The sequence below is a fragment of the Aptenodytes patagonicus genome, chromosome 3 (assembly GCF_965638725.1).
Source record: "Aptenodytes patagonicus chromosome 3, bAptPat1.pri.cur, whole genome shotgun sequence".
In the NCBI taxonomy this organism is placed as follows: domain Eukaryota; kingdom Metazoa; phylum Chordata; class Aves; order Sphenisciformes; family Spheniscidae; genus Aptenodytes; species Aptenodytes patagonicus.
In genome coordinates this window covers 130,294,862-130,310,815 of record NC_134951.1, presented here as the reverse complement: position 1 = coordinate 130,310,815, position 15,954 = coordinate 130,294,862, and the positions used below count along the sequence as shown (strand labels likewise).

Genomic DNA, 15,954 nt, shown 5'->3' with positions numbered 1-15,954 from the left:
ACCATTTCATTGTGAAGTATGTGAAGTACTTGCTGTTCCAAGGTTAAAAAAAAATAAGGCTTTTCCTTCCAAAATTGTGTTTGTGTTTTACTGATCAATCTTTTAGTGCCAACAGTGAAAAAATATTTTATTATTACACAGCTGCTAGGTGATTCTGTCAAAGGAGACTCACTTTATGAACTGACCAGTTCATGTATTCCAAGATAGAATTTTTTCTTTTTTTTTTTTTTTTTTAGTTTTCTATTGATACAAAAATCCTCTAAAGATGATAGAATCCATATCCAGGGAAATCTGCTTTGTAGCAAATATATAGGGAAATATATAGCAAATATTTAGGGAAATTTACCTTTCTTGAAGACAGGCCTGCAGCTATGTGATTCATCCTTTATACTACTTTAAACATCTCTGAATTGATAATGTAAGGATACACTGTTCCAAATACAAAGTTAGGCAGAAAAATCAATTCCCTTTTCACAGCACCCTGTCACCTGCATTGGGGCTCTCGGGTAATTGCATGTAGCGTCTTTTCTTTACTCACTCTCGTTAGGAGAGTCCCCAGAGAGTTCACTGGCTCGTCATGTCAAATCTGTCTCTCCAAGCCGAGAAGGGGTATGTTGTTGAACATCTGAGAGGCTGAGGTCTCTACAGATCTCACGTGCAGGCAGATCTCTCACAGAAAGGTCTAGTAGTGATCTGTGGAGAGTACACTGGAAATATTTTTCTTAATTTTTTAAAGAAGAAAGCAAGGCATAATTAGATTCTTCCTAGTGTCTGTCTGTTATTTTGCTGTTTAATACTTCATAAAGAGATTTTAAAATGCTTTCTTCTTGTGGGGAAAGATCAGGAAGCCTGCAACACAGCTCCCACTGGCCCTGCCTCCTCCTTGTTCAGATGCCTGATCTGATGTTATTCAGTTTTTTTTTTAACTAATATATATCTTCACATACGTTGTTAAATGTGTCCCAGTTAAACCATCTGAGTAAAATCAGCGCAGAAATAAAACAGAAGGGAGGCTCTGGCTTTCAGTGCGAGAAGAGGCCACTACTCATAAATAACACACAGTGTAGTATCTTGAGTCACCACCACAGTAGTTATGACGGCAGAGCAGCTGCAGAATTTTGCTAGGTTTCTACAAAAGCCATGAAAACTCTGGGTGTTGCCTGTGACTGTTGTCTTCTTAAAGTATTGAGTAAACTTTCATACTGTCTTTTGCAAAAGAGAAAAGATGTGCCTGAAAGAGCAAGAACTGAAACGGCAGTCATCAGCTGCTGAAGACCACAAGCTCTGCCGTGCGTCCTGACATACTGGAACACGTCCACTATCATAAGCGTGTCTAGAGACCAGAACATGCAGTGTGTGTGGCTGCCTCTGCGTGACAGTACAGGATACCAAAACATGGGTTGTCGGGGTGTATTTGTGCACCGATAGATGTTACGACTGTCCCATGCAGTCCTGTATGTCTCGGTCTGATTTTGTACTGTAGCTAAACAAGCAGGAGTGGAAGCAGTGTGACTACTACTAAGCTAAATTTGTGATGGTTGTTTTCTTTACAGATTGACTGATGGCAATGAATACCTCTTCCAAGCCAAAGACGACGTAAGTTTGTTTTTCTTATTGTTTATCACTGATGTGGTGTCGTACAACAGGAAAAAAATAGCTGCCAAGCGCTTAGGGGTGCGTTTTAATTTCCTGGTCTGCAGTCTTGCGCATACGTGTGCGTAATGTGTAGATTCAGAAGCTCCCGCGGGCACCACCAGGGCAGCTGGGCTTTTCAGGTACAGCTTCTAGTAGACGTCTTCTGCAGGTGCGTAACCAGAGGAGTGCCAGATGATGAGTTAGGACCGCATTTCCTTTCGTGTCCCACTTCTATCCTTTCCCCTTCCACAATGTTGAGTGAATTAGAGAGGGCGTGTGACACACGGATTGTAACAGCTTTCTGCCTTTGGGGCTTCTTGAAGGAGGAGATGAACACGTGGATTCAGGCCATCACATCAGCTATCTCTTCTGATAAAATCGAAGTGTCCCCGACCACCCAGAGCACTCCAGCCTCCAGCCGTGCCCAGACCCTGCCTGCCAGCGTCACAATAACCAGCGAGTCCAGCCCTGGCAAGCGGGAGAAAGACAAAGAGAAAGACAAAGAGAAAAGATTCAGCCTTTTTGGTAAAAAGAAGTGAACTCCATCTCCACACACTGCACTTCTCTGACCGTTCCAGTGGAATTCCAGCATGCGAGCTCAGAACCAATACGTTACTCTCTGTGCCTCATGTTCCTCAATGTGATTGACATTTTTTTATTTATAGAGCGTTTTAAAATAAAAAGCCAACAAAAAAGAATCTAAAGTTACAAATGTATGAGGTGCATTGGGCAGCTTCTGTAGGAGGGGGAGGACCAGGTTTTGGGGGTTTGTTTTGTTTGTTTTTTTTTTTTTAAATGAAGTTAATGTAGATTAGATCTTAATATTTAAACTGTTCCTCAATTTTGTGAGGCTGTCTTGGAAAACAACCCACTCCTAGTGCTATTGGTATGCAAGGCAGCGGTGCTTTCGAATCTACTGTGCACATCAAAAACCAATGTACAAATTTTCAAAAACGTTCACTTCCATTTAAGGTTGTTATGCTGAGTCTTGACTAGTAGAGCCTCCCATTACAATTCTAACATTTATTAAAATGATAGTGTATTATCTTTGCTGTAACAGAGTGCAGGTATGCATTAACTTACGGACAAACCATTTATATCCTGGCATTGGTTATTAACACAACCTGAAGCTTTTCTGCATCGAGTACGACAGACGAGAATGTTGGTGTACAAGGTGGATTAGCAGGCTGATACAGTTTTAAATAATCTGTAATTTCAAATTTTTTTTTTTTGCTGAAATACATTATATTGTATGTTTCAGATAATTCTAGTACAAAGTATAATAAGACTAGATGTATAATAAACCCTTTAAAATCATTGATAAGTGTAAAAGTGGAACTGAAGCATTTACTGGAAAAGTAATGTTACTCAAATGGTTACTTGCTTGTCAGCTGCAGCACTGTGTGTTATAATTTTGCTACATTACCTTGCTCTTTGATACATAGTGTGCATTTCTCTGTCACTGTAACTATTGTAATGAAAAATTTCCATCTTACTGCACAATCAAAAATTACATTTAATAGGAATGAACTTTCAATGACTGGGCCTGTAGTCAAGAGTAGTACTGGAACTGGCTTTCAGTTGTATCGAACTATACCTCTAGACTTTTACCCTATCTGTTAAATATATGCTATGTCATTAAATGCTTTTAAAACTAAATATGCTGGTTAAGTTTCTTATTTCATTTCTGACGATGTTAAATCATAATTTTGAAAGAGGATCAAAAATAAAGTTATTTTAAAATGTCATCTCTCCTGTGCACTGAAACCAATGCCTTCAAATGTAATTCCATTTTTTTGTGCGAAAGTTCATACTGAAATAGTTGTTTTCTCTCTTTCCACTTTTCTCTACCTTCCTTCTCCCTTCATTTCCCACCCGCCTGCCCTTTCACCCTGCCCCCCAAATTAAGTGCCAAAGAATAAAGAGGGAAGGAATTAAATCAACGTTTCGTAAAATATTTTGACGTAGATATTTTTTGTGAGAAATAAGTCCAGCAGAATCGGAGGAAGTAAGCATAAGCATAGGCTAGGGCGACTGAACGAGTTACCTGAGCATCTTACCCAATTGAGGTAAATATCCATGTACTAGTTTGCAGGAAAAGAACATTATTTTAAGTAATCTTAGTTCTCCAACTTTCTGCCTACCCTTTGCTCAAGTGCTGAAGTCCTCAGTAAATCAGGCAGTAATTGAACTTTATCATTTACTGAAGACTTGTCCTGCCCAGTTTAATTTCACTGGGGTTTTTTATGTCTTTTTTTTTTTTTAAACATACCTCTCTCAAGGTACAGCCACCATTGCACTTCTGTGATGACATACATCTAATGCAGCTAAGGTGATTCCAAAGCTCACTATTTCCTTACCTTGTCAGCGTTTCAAAGACTAGCATCTTTTCAGAATTTTCTTTAGGTTGGATGCCATCTAGGGAACCATCTAAAAGGAATAGCTCCAAGAAGCCCTAACAGCCATTAGAAGTTTTAAAATCAATGAAATGTAAGGAACCTGCTGGTTTGGGGGGGGGGGGGGGTGTGATTATTAAAATACACTAAATCTAATTTTAGATGGAAGGCAGATAAACTGCAAACTAGTGTGTTTCCAAGCCACGTTTTTCTGAACATGCGACCAATACAGTGTCTTAATTCTTTTCATGGAGTATACTGTGTTTTCTGGGTTTTTCTTGTTTCTGAAGTTTTGGGTTATTAAACAATGGAATATTCGTGCACATGAGTTCTTACTCCTGTAATACTATGTTGTTCCAGTCTAATTATTAGTAAAATGTAGGATGATACCACTAGCCTTGTAAATGTAAAATTTAATACGGTATAAAAAGCTGAGGTTTAACATTAGAAGAGAATATGAAACATTCTTCTTAGTTGATTAAAGTACATAAAAATGTTGTTACCATTTTTGTCACTTCAATTAAGCTATTACGATGAGTAATTTAACAGATTGATCTTGACTACCTGTTGTGTGTAATCCTGTAGTGTCCTGGTTGAACAGGTGTCTGAACAACACCTTCAGAATTGTTTTTCTTGTTTTGTCTTGCCTCTTAACTGCAAGTTGTTCCTGAAAACTACTTGAATAAAAATCTTTTCTGCTTAGGAACTGATTTCAAGTTGCTGAGGAACAAGCGTGAGTTCTAGTAAGCCTTGCCTGTTTTCCCCTTTGGACCGTCAGGGTGCAGCTTCCGTGCAGAGAGATTTGGTGGGTCAGGAAGAGCCTCCTCGGACAAAGCCAGGTCAGAAAAGTCAGGTTGGTGTGCTAGTTGCAGAAGGGAGAAAGAATGGGGGAATCTCTCTTGGATTATGTGAAGGGGCTGCTGGAAAATATCAGAGGAAGAAGAAAGACTAAGTATAGATGACGGAAACAGGACTGAAATTGGAGGCGGTTGTCACTGCCACCGGTGTTAACTGTTGCAGAGGTGGCTATATCGCTTTCTGAGCTGCACCGCTGAACGTGGTTAGACCCCTCGATAGATGAAACGTTACATTCCTTCTGGTTACCACACTGAAGAGTGGGGATTTGTAGTACAGTTTAACACTGTATTGCAGTTTCCTTTGTTAGCAGGTTTTGTAAGATAACCCATATGTAAGTTGTTTATGTTTCCTCTGGAGATACATTGCAAAAGTAATATAGAAGTTGAACCTTAAAATTTTCAAAGGCAATTAATTAAAGCCAACCACTTTTCAGCTACGTTGCTGTCACTGTTACAAAAAAGAGAAATCCTCCTCTAGTCAGGTCAGTCTGCCTTCCTTTTTTCCTCTTTGGTGGGAGCCTCGTATTGCATTCTAAGCTGAGAAGGAATCAGAGAGTTGCGCTTGAAGGGTCCTTTCCATGTCCCGATGAATTAAGTACAATGAGGGAAAAATCCCCCAAACTCATTAGCTACAGGAGTTAAGCATGAGTTGGGTGGGAGGGCTTTCTTTTAGATTGATGCAAATAATCTGTTAATCCATCTGTTCTGCATAGAGAATACGTTCTATTGTAGGGTTGTGCTCTGTATGAGGAAGATTAATGGTGAAGTAAAAGAAATGTATGATTAATCTCTGTTCCTGTGAAATACTGTTTTAGACAGTTTTTCACTTCACCGTGGTCTCTTTTTTATGATTGAGTTCACAGAGAATGGACTTTAAACGTGGAGGGTCTTTAAGAATATACTTTTGTAATAAATAACTTGCAGGTATGATACAGTTCTGCTTTTTTGTGGATATTTTGTTTTTTTCTACCTTGAGTAATCACAGATGGCTGAATAAATACAGAAACTTAGATCACAATCAGTGGGAACAAACACTAGTCCTTTATATTTAAAAAAACCCAAAACCTCAGAAAATCAGGCTGTGCTAAATGACTGACTTAATATTAAGAATTAAATTACTGGAGAAAGCAGAATTCAGCTCTCTGACACTACAGCTCTACCTATGGGCTGAACAATACAGCCGCATCCTGACAACAGGAGGAATGGAGGAACAGGAGGTGTCGGCCAGCAGAAGTGGAAGAAGGATTCAGCTTGCTTTTCCGCGTCCTGGTCATCGGGAAGGTACGCTTTGAGGTCAAGCAGAACAAAACTGGGGTAAGAAAGCACTGTGTTCTCAATGCAGCAGAGACTAGCATCGGGATTTGAATTGTCCCCACGGCTACGGGTGTGCAGGGCCTAGTTGAGGAGTCAGTATTCAGCGCTTGAGACTCTAATTTATTTCCTTCCTTACTGCTGAATGGAATTTATCCCCTGTTGTCAAGCGTTTTTCTCTAGCCTTGTGACAGCAATTCAATGAATATTCTGGTTCTGGTGGATTATTGGGTTTTGTTTCAAAGGATTTTAAACAAGATTAAGTGCAAATAAGGCATAAAAAAAACCCCCAAGGTGGTACTGTAAATGCTGCGGTACAGGGGGCGAATAAAGAGAAATATATTACAACATATAGCAATTAAATGCAAAAAGCATGAGAGTTAGAGGTTTGGCTTCTAATTCAGCTTGTACCCTTCGTTGCTCTGCATTCTAACAACAGCCTAGCGGGCTGAGATGTCTTATAACATGTGCTAATGCTGTCGAAGCAAATCTAGATGAGTTGCGTGTGCCATCACCTGACATCTGAGTCACTCGGTGTAGCTGAGGCAGCGGAGTCGCTTCAGCAAGCCCACGTGGTCACATCTGCAGTGTGTCATAATGCAGCATATGCAGCATGCACCCGGAGCACGGAGCAGCCGAGGGGGAGAGCCTGGGCTTCCCAGTCATCACACCTGCAGGAGAGTCCCAGAACGGAGTATTGGGAGACCTAAAGTGGTCTACTTTGCAATAAAATACAAATTCATTCTGTAAAGTATGGAATGAAGGATTTTGTGCATAAGTGTGTATTTCGTACTGAATGTTCCCTTGCTGCTTAAGCTCAGCATCCTGATCAGCCTGGTGGTTGTGAACATCACATCTACAATGCAGTTTCATTACACGTGGTGTTCTATGTTTGAAGTATCATTTACTTTTTATATTAATGAATTTCACGTAATAATCTTTAACTGTTTCATGAGATGCTGTGGCGGTTCATTATGTTACAGCAGTAGAAGTTACCTGGGCCTAACATGAATTTTGTTACTAGTTTCTTCTTAATACTGCTATTCTTTTACTCCCACACCTAGCTGAGAAAAAACTTCCCTTGTTCACAGAGTGCCAGCATTATCCATGAGAGGTCACTCTATCCAGAGAGATGCTTGGCTGCGACGGATCCACTGCCACCTGAATAATCAAGTCTTATTTGTGCACTCAAGAGAGCTCAGAGCTTGGATGAAAGTTCTCTTAACTTGGAAAAGTCAGATTTTAAAACAGTTACGTAAACTTGTGGCAAGATTTAGACATGTCTCAGATGAATCATCACAGGAAGGAAGCCGAGTCGAGTATGGCAGCCAGGATACTGAAAGGCGAGGGAACACCACCATCCTCGCTGTGACAGAAAAAATGAGAGCAGTTCCTGTGGGAAGATCAACATCTCTGCAACGGTGATAATAATTTTAAATTGATCACTGAGATTCCACGAAAAGATTACAGCAAGACAGCTCTAAATGCATGTCTGGATAAAGGCTGGCAGTAACCCGTTAGAGGTTAGGTCTCCCGTTAGGTCTGGGAGACCCTTGAGGCAGGAGGTAACGGCAGTGGCTTGCAGAGGGTTAGCAATGCAGAGGTACGACGGGCTCAACCAGGCTGCTTCGGAGGCTGGCTGGGTCTCTGCGGACCACGCTGTTTACTCTGTACCGCTGGGCTCTGAGCAGCAATGAGCACAGTAGGCTAAGACAGATGGTTTTTATCGATCTGCTGTACATGGCAGTCCTGGACTGCACTTAGACATGCGGCAAAACAAATGTATTATGGCTGGTCAGAAGGACTTTCTCTCCAGGCTAGGGTTTGAAAGAATATGGTATGTCCGATCGTTCAGAAATGGGCTTGCTTTGCATTTGAGAATGGAAAAGACTCGATTTTTTCTTTTCTTTTTTCCCCCTAACACTATTTCTGGCCAGATCCTAGCATTTCATCAATGCAAATCAGTATTTCCGCCCACAAGGAATAAGAGCTTAGAGCCAATTCCCCTGTTATTATTTTGTAGTTAAATTGTAAAATCACCGAGAGGCATCAATCAGGATTGGATTAATGTAATGCCAGGCAACAAACAGAACTAGATCACAGTTCCTGCTTCTGATCCCTCCCCCCAGGTTCTTACAGCTTTTATATAATTTAAAAAATTATTTACAGCTCAAATAAGCGGTACCAATTTTGAAATACCAATTAATATGCCATCTCTGTGCATCTGCTGTACATTCATCCATAGAAATATGAGTTATAAATGGCATTTTGTGTAGGAAAGATCTAGGACATAACACAGATGTTTCTGGGAGGGAAAACCTCAGTGTTCATTGTTAATCACAGCTCTTAGATATGTATAGAGTGGGTAGGATACATCAGAGGATTGTAGTTAATTTGAGATGTGGTGCTTTTTGGCATCTTCTCTACAAGGCGTGCTTTAAAACAAACAAGCAAACAAAACAACAAAAAAAACCCACAAAAAAACCCCAAAACCAAACCCCTCAAAAACCCCAGCAGCAGTGAATGGTCCCTTCAGCAGAGAGCGAGTGTGGTAACTGTCATTCAGGTGCTACTCGTACAAGATGCTACATTAGTTTGTTTTAACATTTAAAACAAAAGAAGAAGTAAACGTCACGGGGTATATGTTCTAGACTAGGCTAACAGGCTCCTTGCCACAATGGGGAGGAAATATGGTGCTGCTATTGCAAATTTTTACGTATGTTTTAATTATTTTCTTAAATACAATTTTAAATATATTAAATACATTAAAATACTTAAATATGAAGTGTTGATTTTTACAAGAGTTATGTTAAATTGGAAATACATTCAGACTACCCTTTTTTGAACATAAATGCCCTTTTTTACTGAGGTTCACACTCTGTCTTGGTTTGTATCGCTCCCTCACAGCCTTCCTCACATTTGTGATACTGAGGGCTCCAGAATTCCATTTACGTTTTTTACAGCTGCCCATCTAAAATAAAGCTTATGTTATTGGGCCTCTATCTCAAGAATTACATTCAGTTAGATTTATACCCGGTATTAACACTAAAAAGAAAACATGAAAGCATCAGTGATATTTATGTTGTACTGACAGCGAACGGTAGGTTGCAGTATTGAGGATATTTTTAGCAATGTGACAGCTCCGAGTAGGAAAGTAATGATGTGTTGGGTTTTTTTAATTGGAAAAAGATACACAAAAAACTCACCATGAAAGGTAATTCAATCACCAAAAAAATTTTCACAAAATCCTTGAGAGTACGGATTATAGGAAAATAAGCGAAACTGAACTTGTTGTTCCACATGTTTAGTTTTAAGGTTTTTCTTTCAGGTTTTTTGGGGTGTTGGTCCATGACTAGTCTACCTCATTACAATAACAATAATGATTTATAACAAACCATTTTTTCTCAAACTGAGGATATATTTTTAGTAAAACAATGGCTATTGTTTAATGCCTCCACGCTTTGACCCTACTAAATATCACAAAGAAAAAAAAAAATATGCCAAAGGTTTACTGAAGGATGAAATACAAAGTTCGTAGTGACCGCTGTTGCTCACAGAAAGGTGACAGCCAAGCAGAGACTTGAAACTAGTTTTTTGCTTGTCCTTGTTGAGTAGATGAAGAGCCTATTTGTCATATGTATTAATTTTTTAATGAGAATTATATAATGTAACAAATCATAAAAATAAAGCTAAGATCACATGGAAGTTACTCCATTGAATACTGAGATGAGGAAGGATGAAGAATTAATAATTCATTGCAAGTCTTATTAGGTACCCACACCCCCTAGTTGACAAAACGATTTTCCACATTCTGATGTTTCAGAGCAGGCAAGAATGAAATAATGAGATCGAAATTGTTTCACAGCTACATGAAGATACTTCACCCAGGTTTCCAGCACAAGTGGATTTGTGTGCCTGTGGGTAACGCGACACACAGCTGCTTTAAAGCGATTCTTGCTCCTGCCCTTCTGAGGCTACGTAAAGAGTATGAATATACAAGAACGTGAGAGGTTATATCAAGTTTCTCTTCTAGGAGAAAAAAAGCGCCCACCTACCTGCAGCTCACTGCAGCAGCAGCATCAGTGGGACCAGCCAAGTCCAACAGTGACCCTGCGGAGAGAGGTGAGCAGATTGAAAGTCAACAAAACGCTAGCTGTATTTTATTAGCAGGTTTTTGGTGATGGAAGGAAAGTAACGCTAAGAGAACGGTGTAAATAATTACCCACGTGCTGGATGACTAAAACCCTACCAATCACATACCTAATGGACAATGCCACGGGTGACAAAATATTTATGTCAAGACTCCGTTATCTTGAATTAATGCCTATAGTGCAAATATTATTTCCTAATTACAATGTAGCTTAGCAGTTTGACATTCAGAGATGATGTATCACCTTATTATTAATGCTGTCGATCCTAGAAATCTTTCGGGACAAGCTTTATCAGACAGAAACTCGCGGTCAATATTAAACTATCTGCTCTTAAGACAAGAAACATTAACTTGTTTATTCAGGGGCATCACAAGGTTCTTCCAAGAATAAGTTTTGTAACAACAAAATATAAGAAAATACAAGAAAATGAAGCATCTTAAACCCATAAGAGTTTTTTTAGGATAAAAGTTAAATACATTGTCATTATTTTAAACACATTTTCTAAACAGTTACCTAAAAGGAGGTGGGAAGAGGGGGTTGGTTTAGCAACTCCATATTACTGAAATTTTCAAAGTCCCTAAGTTTATTTATCTAAACGAGTGGGAGATAGTCACAAAGGCACTCAAGCAAATGCTACACCCTATATGAATTCGAAATATTTTAAACAGCTTTTAAAAGCATTCAAATTACGTGCAGAACTGACTTTAATACGAGTAAATAACAGCGTTAAAAGTCTTTGCAACCACATTCCTCAGGGACCGCTGGAAGAGAAGGTATTTTTATGCAGGTGTACCACGCGTTCGGTCCTGAAGACCTGGCGTATTACCAAAGGGAAATCAATTCGAGGGAAAGGACTTGTCCCAACAGATTTTAAACCGCGGACATCAGCACCCAGGCGTAAATATATTTGCTGTTTTCTATGTTCAGTTATCATTCCTTTTGAAAAGGGCTTTTGTAGTAATGGTTTGCGTGCGTGGCAACAACAAACTATCATTTTAATGGCTGTGTATGTTTGGACAGAACAAGGTGTGTGTTTTGGTGCGTGACTGCCAAGACTTGCCAGGTTAACTGCTGGAAGAACAATGCAGTAAAAGCCGACTGCAAAGAAAGGATCGGCTAATTTTGTTGTATCTTAATTTTCCTAAGCCCTTGTGAGACTTTTGGATACAATTATGGACGGGAAAAGCGGAAGGATGGTTTTTACCGTGTAAATCTGCAAGCTGCGCCATTTGAGGGGAGGACCGGGGTGAACGTGTACTCGACGCCTGACGCCCCTTCTCCGCTTGCCGGCGGGAGCGGGCGAAGGGGGCAGCCCGCGGTGTGACTGAACGGAAACCGAGGTAGCTGCCTGCGCCGCGCGGAGCCGCTTCAGCGGCGGAGGCCGGTCGGGGCCGCGCCCTCAGAAAGGGCGGGAAGAGCCGCGGGCGGCCGTTGGGCGGCGCGCCCGCCCGCCTCGCGCCGCCTCGCGCCGCCCGCCCGCCTCGCGCCGCCCGCCCGCCTCGCGCCGCCCGCCCCCGGCTCCCTCCGCTGAGCCGTCGCCACAGCAACCGCCCGGCGCGTCGCCTCCTACGCCGCGGGGTACCCTGGGAGCCGTAGTCACCCCTCCCGCCTGGGCGGCGGGCGGCGGCCCGCCAGAACTCGCATCCCCGTGAGGCGCCGCGAGGGCCGGGGCGGGACGGCCGAGCGCCGCGGTTGCCAGCCAAAGCCGGTCCCCGCCGGCGGTGGGGTCGCTCCTCGCTCGCCCCGGCGTCTCAGGGAAGCGCCGTCCCTTCTCGCCGCCGCCTGCCTCCTCCGTCCGCCTCCGGTGCGCACGGGGAAGGGGCTGCTGCTCCGGCCGAGCCTCCGCTGCCTCCCCCCCCCCCGCCCCAGACTCCACCTCGCTGAGGGGGGCGCGCGCCTCCGCCCCTCGCACACGCCCAGGGCGTCGTCCCCCCGGCGGCGCCGTGAGGGGGGAGAGGGCAGTGCCCGGCGCTGAGGCGCCGGGGGGAGGCCCGCCCTCCGCGGGGGGGCCGGGGGGGGGCCGCCCGGCTCGCCCGCTCCGGCGGGGACGTCGCTCCGGCGACTGGCCAGCCTGGCTGCGGGGCAGCGCCCGGCTGACCGCGATATAGGGACTGCTGGCCTGGGGGCCGCGGGGGACGATGCCCCCCTCTGGAGACTGGCTCTGGGTGGGATGCCAGGTCTTACTCTGAGGTTTGCTTCGAGCGTGGAGCCTAATTCATCGAGGGCGGGTTGTATCGCTTGCGGGTTATGTTGCCTGCGTCCCGGGGACGCCGGGGAGTATTGCCGGCGCTGTAAGCGTCCGTGTAAGCCGGTACCAACACGCCGCTCTTCCGTTTGGGCGGACAGCGAATGTGAGGCGCGTTGTGTGGGGAAAGGTAAAGGGGTTCGCCTTGCAGTGGGTAGTTTATTCTTCTCTTCCATCTGGCACTGTGCTCTATGAATGAGTCTTTGGTTTTGCTCCTCTGATTTTAGCATTCTCTTCCCGGCGGTTGTGGCCGAGTTTCTGGAGGGTTGGGTTTGGTCTCTTGTCGGGTGATACTATAAAGTGGTGGATGTCTTCTCACAAACAACGTGCAGCACCCACGCCCGACCGATAATGACAATACAAACCTTGCTTTAGAAAAAGCAGGAGACAAGCAAGGAAATGTGTTCCTCGGGAATATCATTCTAAAGGATGACGGTAAACAAAAACACAAGCCCCCGCTTCTTCATGGCGAATTGGAGTGGTTTGTGACTGAAAAATGGGAATGCAAAACTGTTTTAATTACGTAGTTGCTGTAGACTCCAAAAGGAGGAAGTTTTGGGTTGCTGGGAGATAAGGAAAGGTGGGCTAATAGCACCATATTTATGCTGGATGGTGTATACGAATCCCCTCTTTCAATAGTATCTCATATGAAGACTCGGAGCATTGGATCCTCCCGAAAAGGCTTAGAAGACCCTAGACCGCTCAGAACTGCCCCAGCACGGGTCCAAAGAGTGCTCCCCCCCATCAAAGTAGTCCCTTTGCCTTTTAAATACACACGCATTCAGCAGTTCAAAAACACTTTTTTTGTGTTTTCTCTCTTTCAGTTTTGACCCAAAGGTAGATATCTTAAAAAGAAGCGCACCCAGGAGGCTTTTAGCGGGAAGCCAAGAAGGAGCAATACGGGAGAGGCAGCAGGGAGCCTTTGGCAGGCGGCGGTGGTGACGCACAGAAGTTACTTTGCCTTCGGAAACAAAAAGCCCTGTCTGCTGCTTATGTAGGTGTCTTTTTGTCATCTCCCTTCTCCCCCAAGAAGTTGCCCGGGTCGCGCAGCGGCGGGGACGCGGCAGCTGCTCGCCCTGGACAGCGGCGGCAGCAGCGCATGATGGTGGCAGCGCAGCGGCGAGAGCGGCGGCAGACCGGATCCGCGAATGTGTTTTCCATTTGAGATCGCCGCTCCAAAGTGCCACCTGAAGCTTCGGCAGCTGGGCAGGGACCGCTAACGTTTTAAAGGGGAAAACCCTGAAGGGGGAAGGAGTTCAGGGAAGGAGGGGCAGCGCTCGGTTGTGTGCGTGCTTGTGGGGAGAGGGGATTGGTTATCATGGCGGATCGGACAGCTCCTAGATGCCAGCTCCGTCTGGAGTGGGTTTACGGGTACAGGGGTCACCAGTGCCGCAACAACCTGTACTACACGGCAGGCAAGGAGGTGGTTTACTTCGTGGCTGGAGTCGGCGTGGTTTATAACACCAGAGAGCACAGCCAGAAATTCTTCCTCGGGCACAACGATGATATTATCAGGTAAGGGGGCTGACTTTTCTGGTGGTGGGGTGGGGTGGGGTTTAAAGGGAAGGGAGGAGAATGTAGGGCTGGCAGAATACCCCCTCCTTGCTTCTCACAGCTCAGCTTGTACCCGTCGTTTTAAAGCAGCTCAGATTTGTTACCAGCAGTCTAGGTGAAAGCTGGGTTTCTGGATACTGTTATTATTATTTTTGTAGCAAAGCTTCAAAATGTTGCTATAATAAGAGAGAAGGTAAGTTTTTCTATTGCACTGCACCAAAAGCAGAGCACTTCGTTTCAGTACGGAAATGCATCGGGAAGATCTCAGTGCAACAGTGCTGCAAAATCACGGATCCAGCACCTTAATCTTTCCAGTGCTGGGACCCTAGCTCTCCGATTCTGATGTCTTATAGAAGGCAGGTGTAGCTCTCCTTACACTCAGCAAATCCCAGCACAAGAGTGTCATAAATCTGGCTCATAGGTCAAACTAATCTTTTTTTTTTTTTTTTTCATATCATCTGGAAAATTTCACTCAAAATCAAGTTTAGCTGTTTGTACTCCAGCCAAAAAAATCCCAACTGTGCTGGTGCAAGATGGCTACAGAAGCACAGGTCTTGCTCCTGGTCTGACCAATTTTTTTGTCTCTTTCTTTCAAATACTAAGAAGTGGGTTTAATTGATGCTGTTGTCTTACAGAATTATTAATTTTACCGCACCTCACAAAATAACACGATAAAAACGTGGTTACAGAGTTCAAGGTAGCCTTTTAAAAAATTTGTCCAAAATACAGAAATTTACATCAGTAAAATAGAAAATTAATGTTGTTTTTACTGCTTTATGACAGAAATCTGAACCTAGAATATCCTTATAAAGGATGTTGCATGGTAATGACACTCCTCTGAGCACAGCTAACTGCTGCCCTCCCTATTCACCTAATTCAGCATGAATGAAGCATTCTCTTGATGATGTGAAACCAGAATAGTCCCAGGTGACTCATGGTGCGGTAGTAGTGTGGAAACATCTGCTGAAGTCAGAGTTTTGACACTCAGTAGCAAAGCCACATAATTGTCATGTAATCATTCTGGAGCCTTGTTTCCAGAAAACCATCCACTCTCCCCAGTGAGAGCTTCTGGCTGCTGTGTATCCTAGTAGTAGCATTCTTCTCCTCCCTGTTGTGATGTGTTAAAGCAGTAGCACTTCATGAAATACGGTGGGTGTGCATGAAAGTTCATTCTGGTTTCAAAGGTATTATCAGTTCCAAAAGGCTATTTAAATAGCCGCTTGGCTGCTCAGATCCTTCAGAGAAGAATGAGTATTTTAGATGTGTCTGCAGTATCATGAAATTAAAGTTTTCCTTGTTTTAAGGACATAAATTTTGATACTCTATGGAATGTGAAGTGTAATCCATGTAGAGTTGTATATTTCTGAGCTTATGTTTGAATTCTCATTAAATACTAGAAATATAATTTGTCAAGACACAACTACCTATCTACATATATCCCCTGGTTTTTGGTTGGATGGTGATGCTTTGGTTCTCTCTTTTTTTTTTTTTTTTCTTCTTTTTATTTTAATATTCCATCAGCTGAGGAAAAAATGTCCTGATTGTTATAGTTGACAAAACCTCCCTCCCAAAACCAGTTGTATTGTACAACTTTTGCACCTTTTATTTTAAGACATCTCATATGAGGAGACTGCTTTTGGCAGTGTCACATTTAGAATGTACAACAGGAATAGAATGTGAGCGTCTGGTATTTGTACTTCGACGCTGCCTATGCCTGTTCTACTCTTTAAAGAAAACTCACAACCACCTGTTCAGATCAGCGGGTGTCTTGAGGGACTCGCTGTATGTCCAACTAATGCTTTGGA

At 43.2% G+C, this 15,954-nt stretch overlaps 2 protein-coding genes across 7 annotated transcripts in view; both read left to right on the top strand.

Annotated features, from left to right (window-relative positions):
- The window catches only part of SPTBN1 (spectrin beta, non-erythrocytic 1), a 136,427-nt gene extending 133,044 nt beyond the window's left edge, over nucleotides 1-3,383 (top strand). For all 5 annotated transcript variants that reach the window (XM_076335209.1, XM_076335205.1, XM_076335206.1 and 2 more), the window contains 2 exons: nucleotides 1,554-1,596; nucleotides 1,959-3,383. In XM_076335209.1, the coding sequence (XP_076191324.1) occupies nucleotides 1,554-1,596; nucleotides 1,959-2,174 (259 nt within the window). In that variant the 3' untranslated portion in view covers nucleotides 2,175-3,383. The remainder of the gene's footprint in view (nucleotides 1-1,553; nucleotides 1,597-1,958) is intronic.
- A 10,500-nt stretch (nucleotides 3,384-13,883) lies between these two features.
- EML6 (EMAP like 6) overlaps nucleotides 13,884-15,954 on the top strand; it is a 120,313-nt gene continuing 118,242 nt past the window's right edge. For both annotated transcript variants that reach the window (XM_076335200.1, XM_076335199.1), the window contains exon 1: nucleotides 13,884-14,110. In XM_076335200.1, coding sequence (XP_076191315.1) covers nucleotides 13,914-14,110 — 197 coding nt within the window. In that variant the 5' untranslated portion in view covers nucleotides 13,884-13,913. The remainder of the gene's footprint in view (nucleotides 14,111-15,954) is intronic.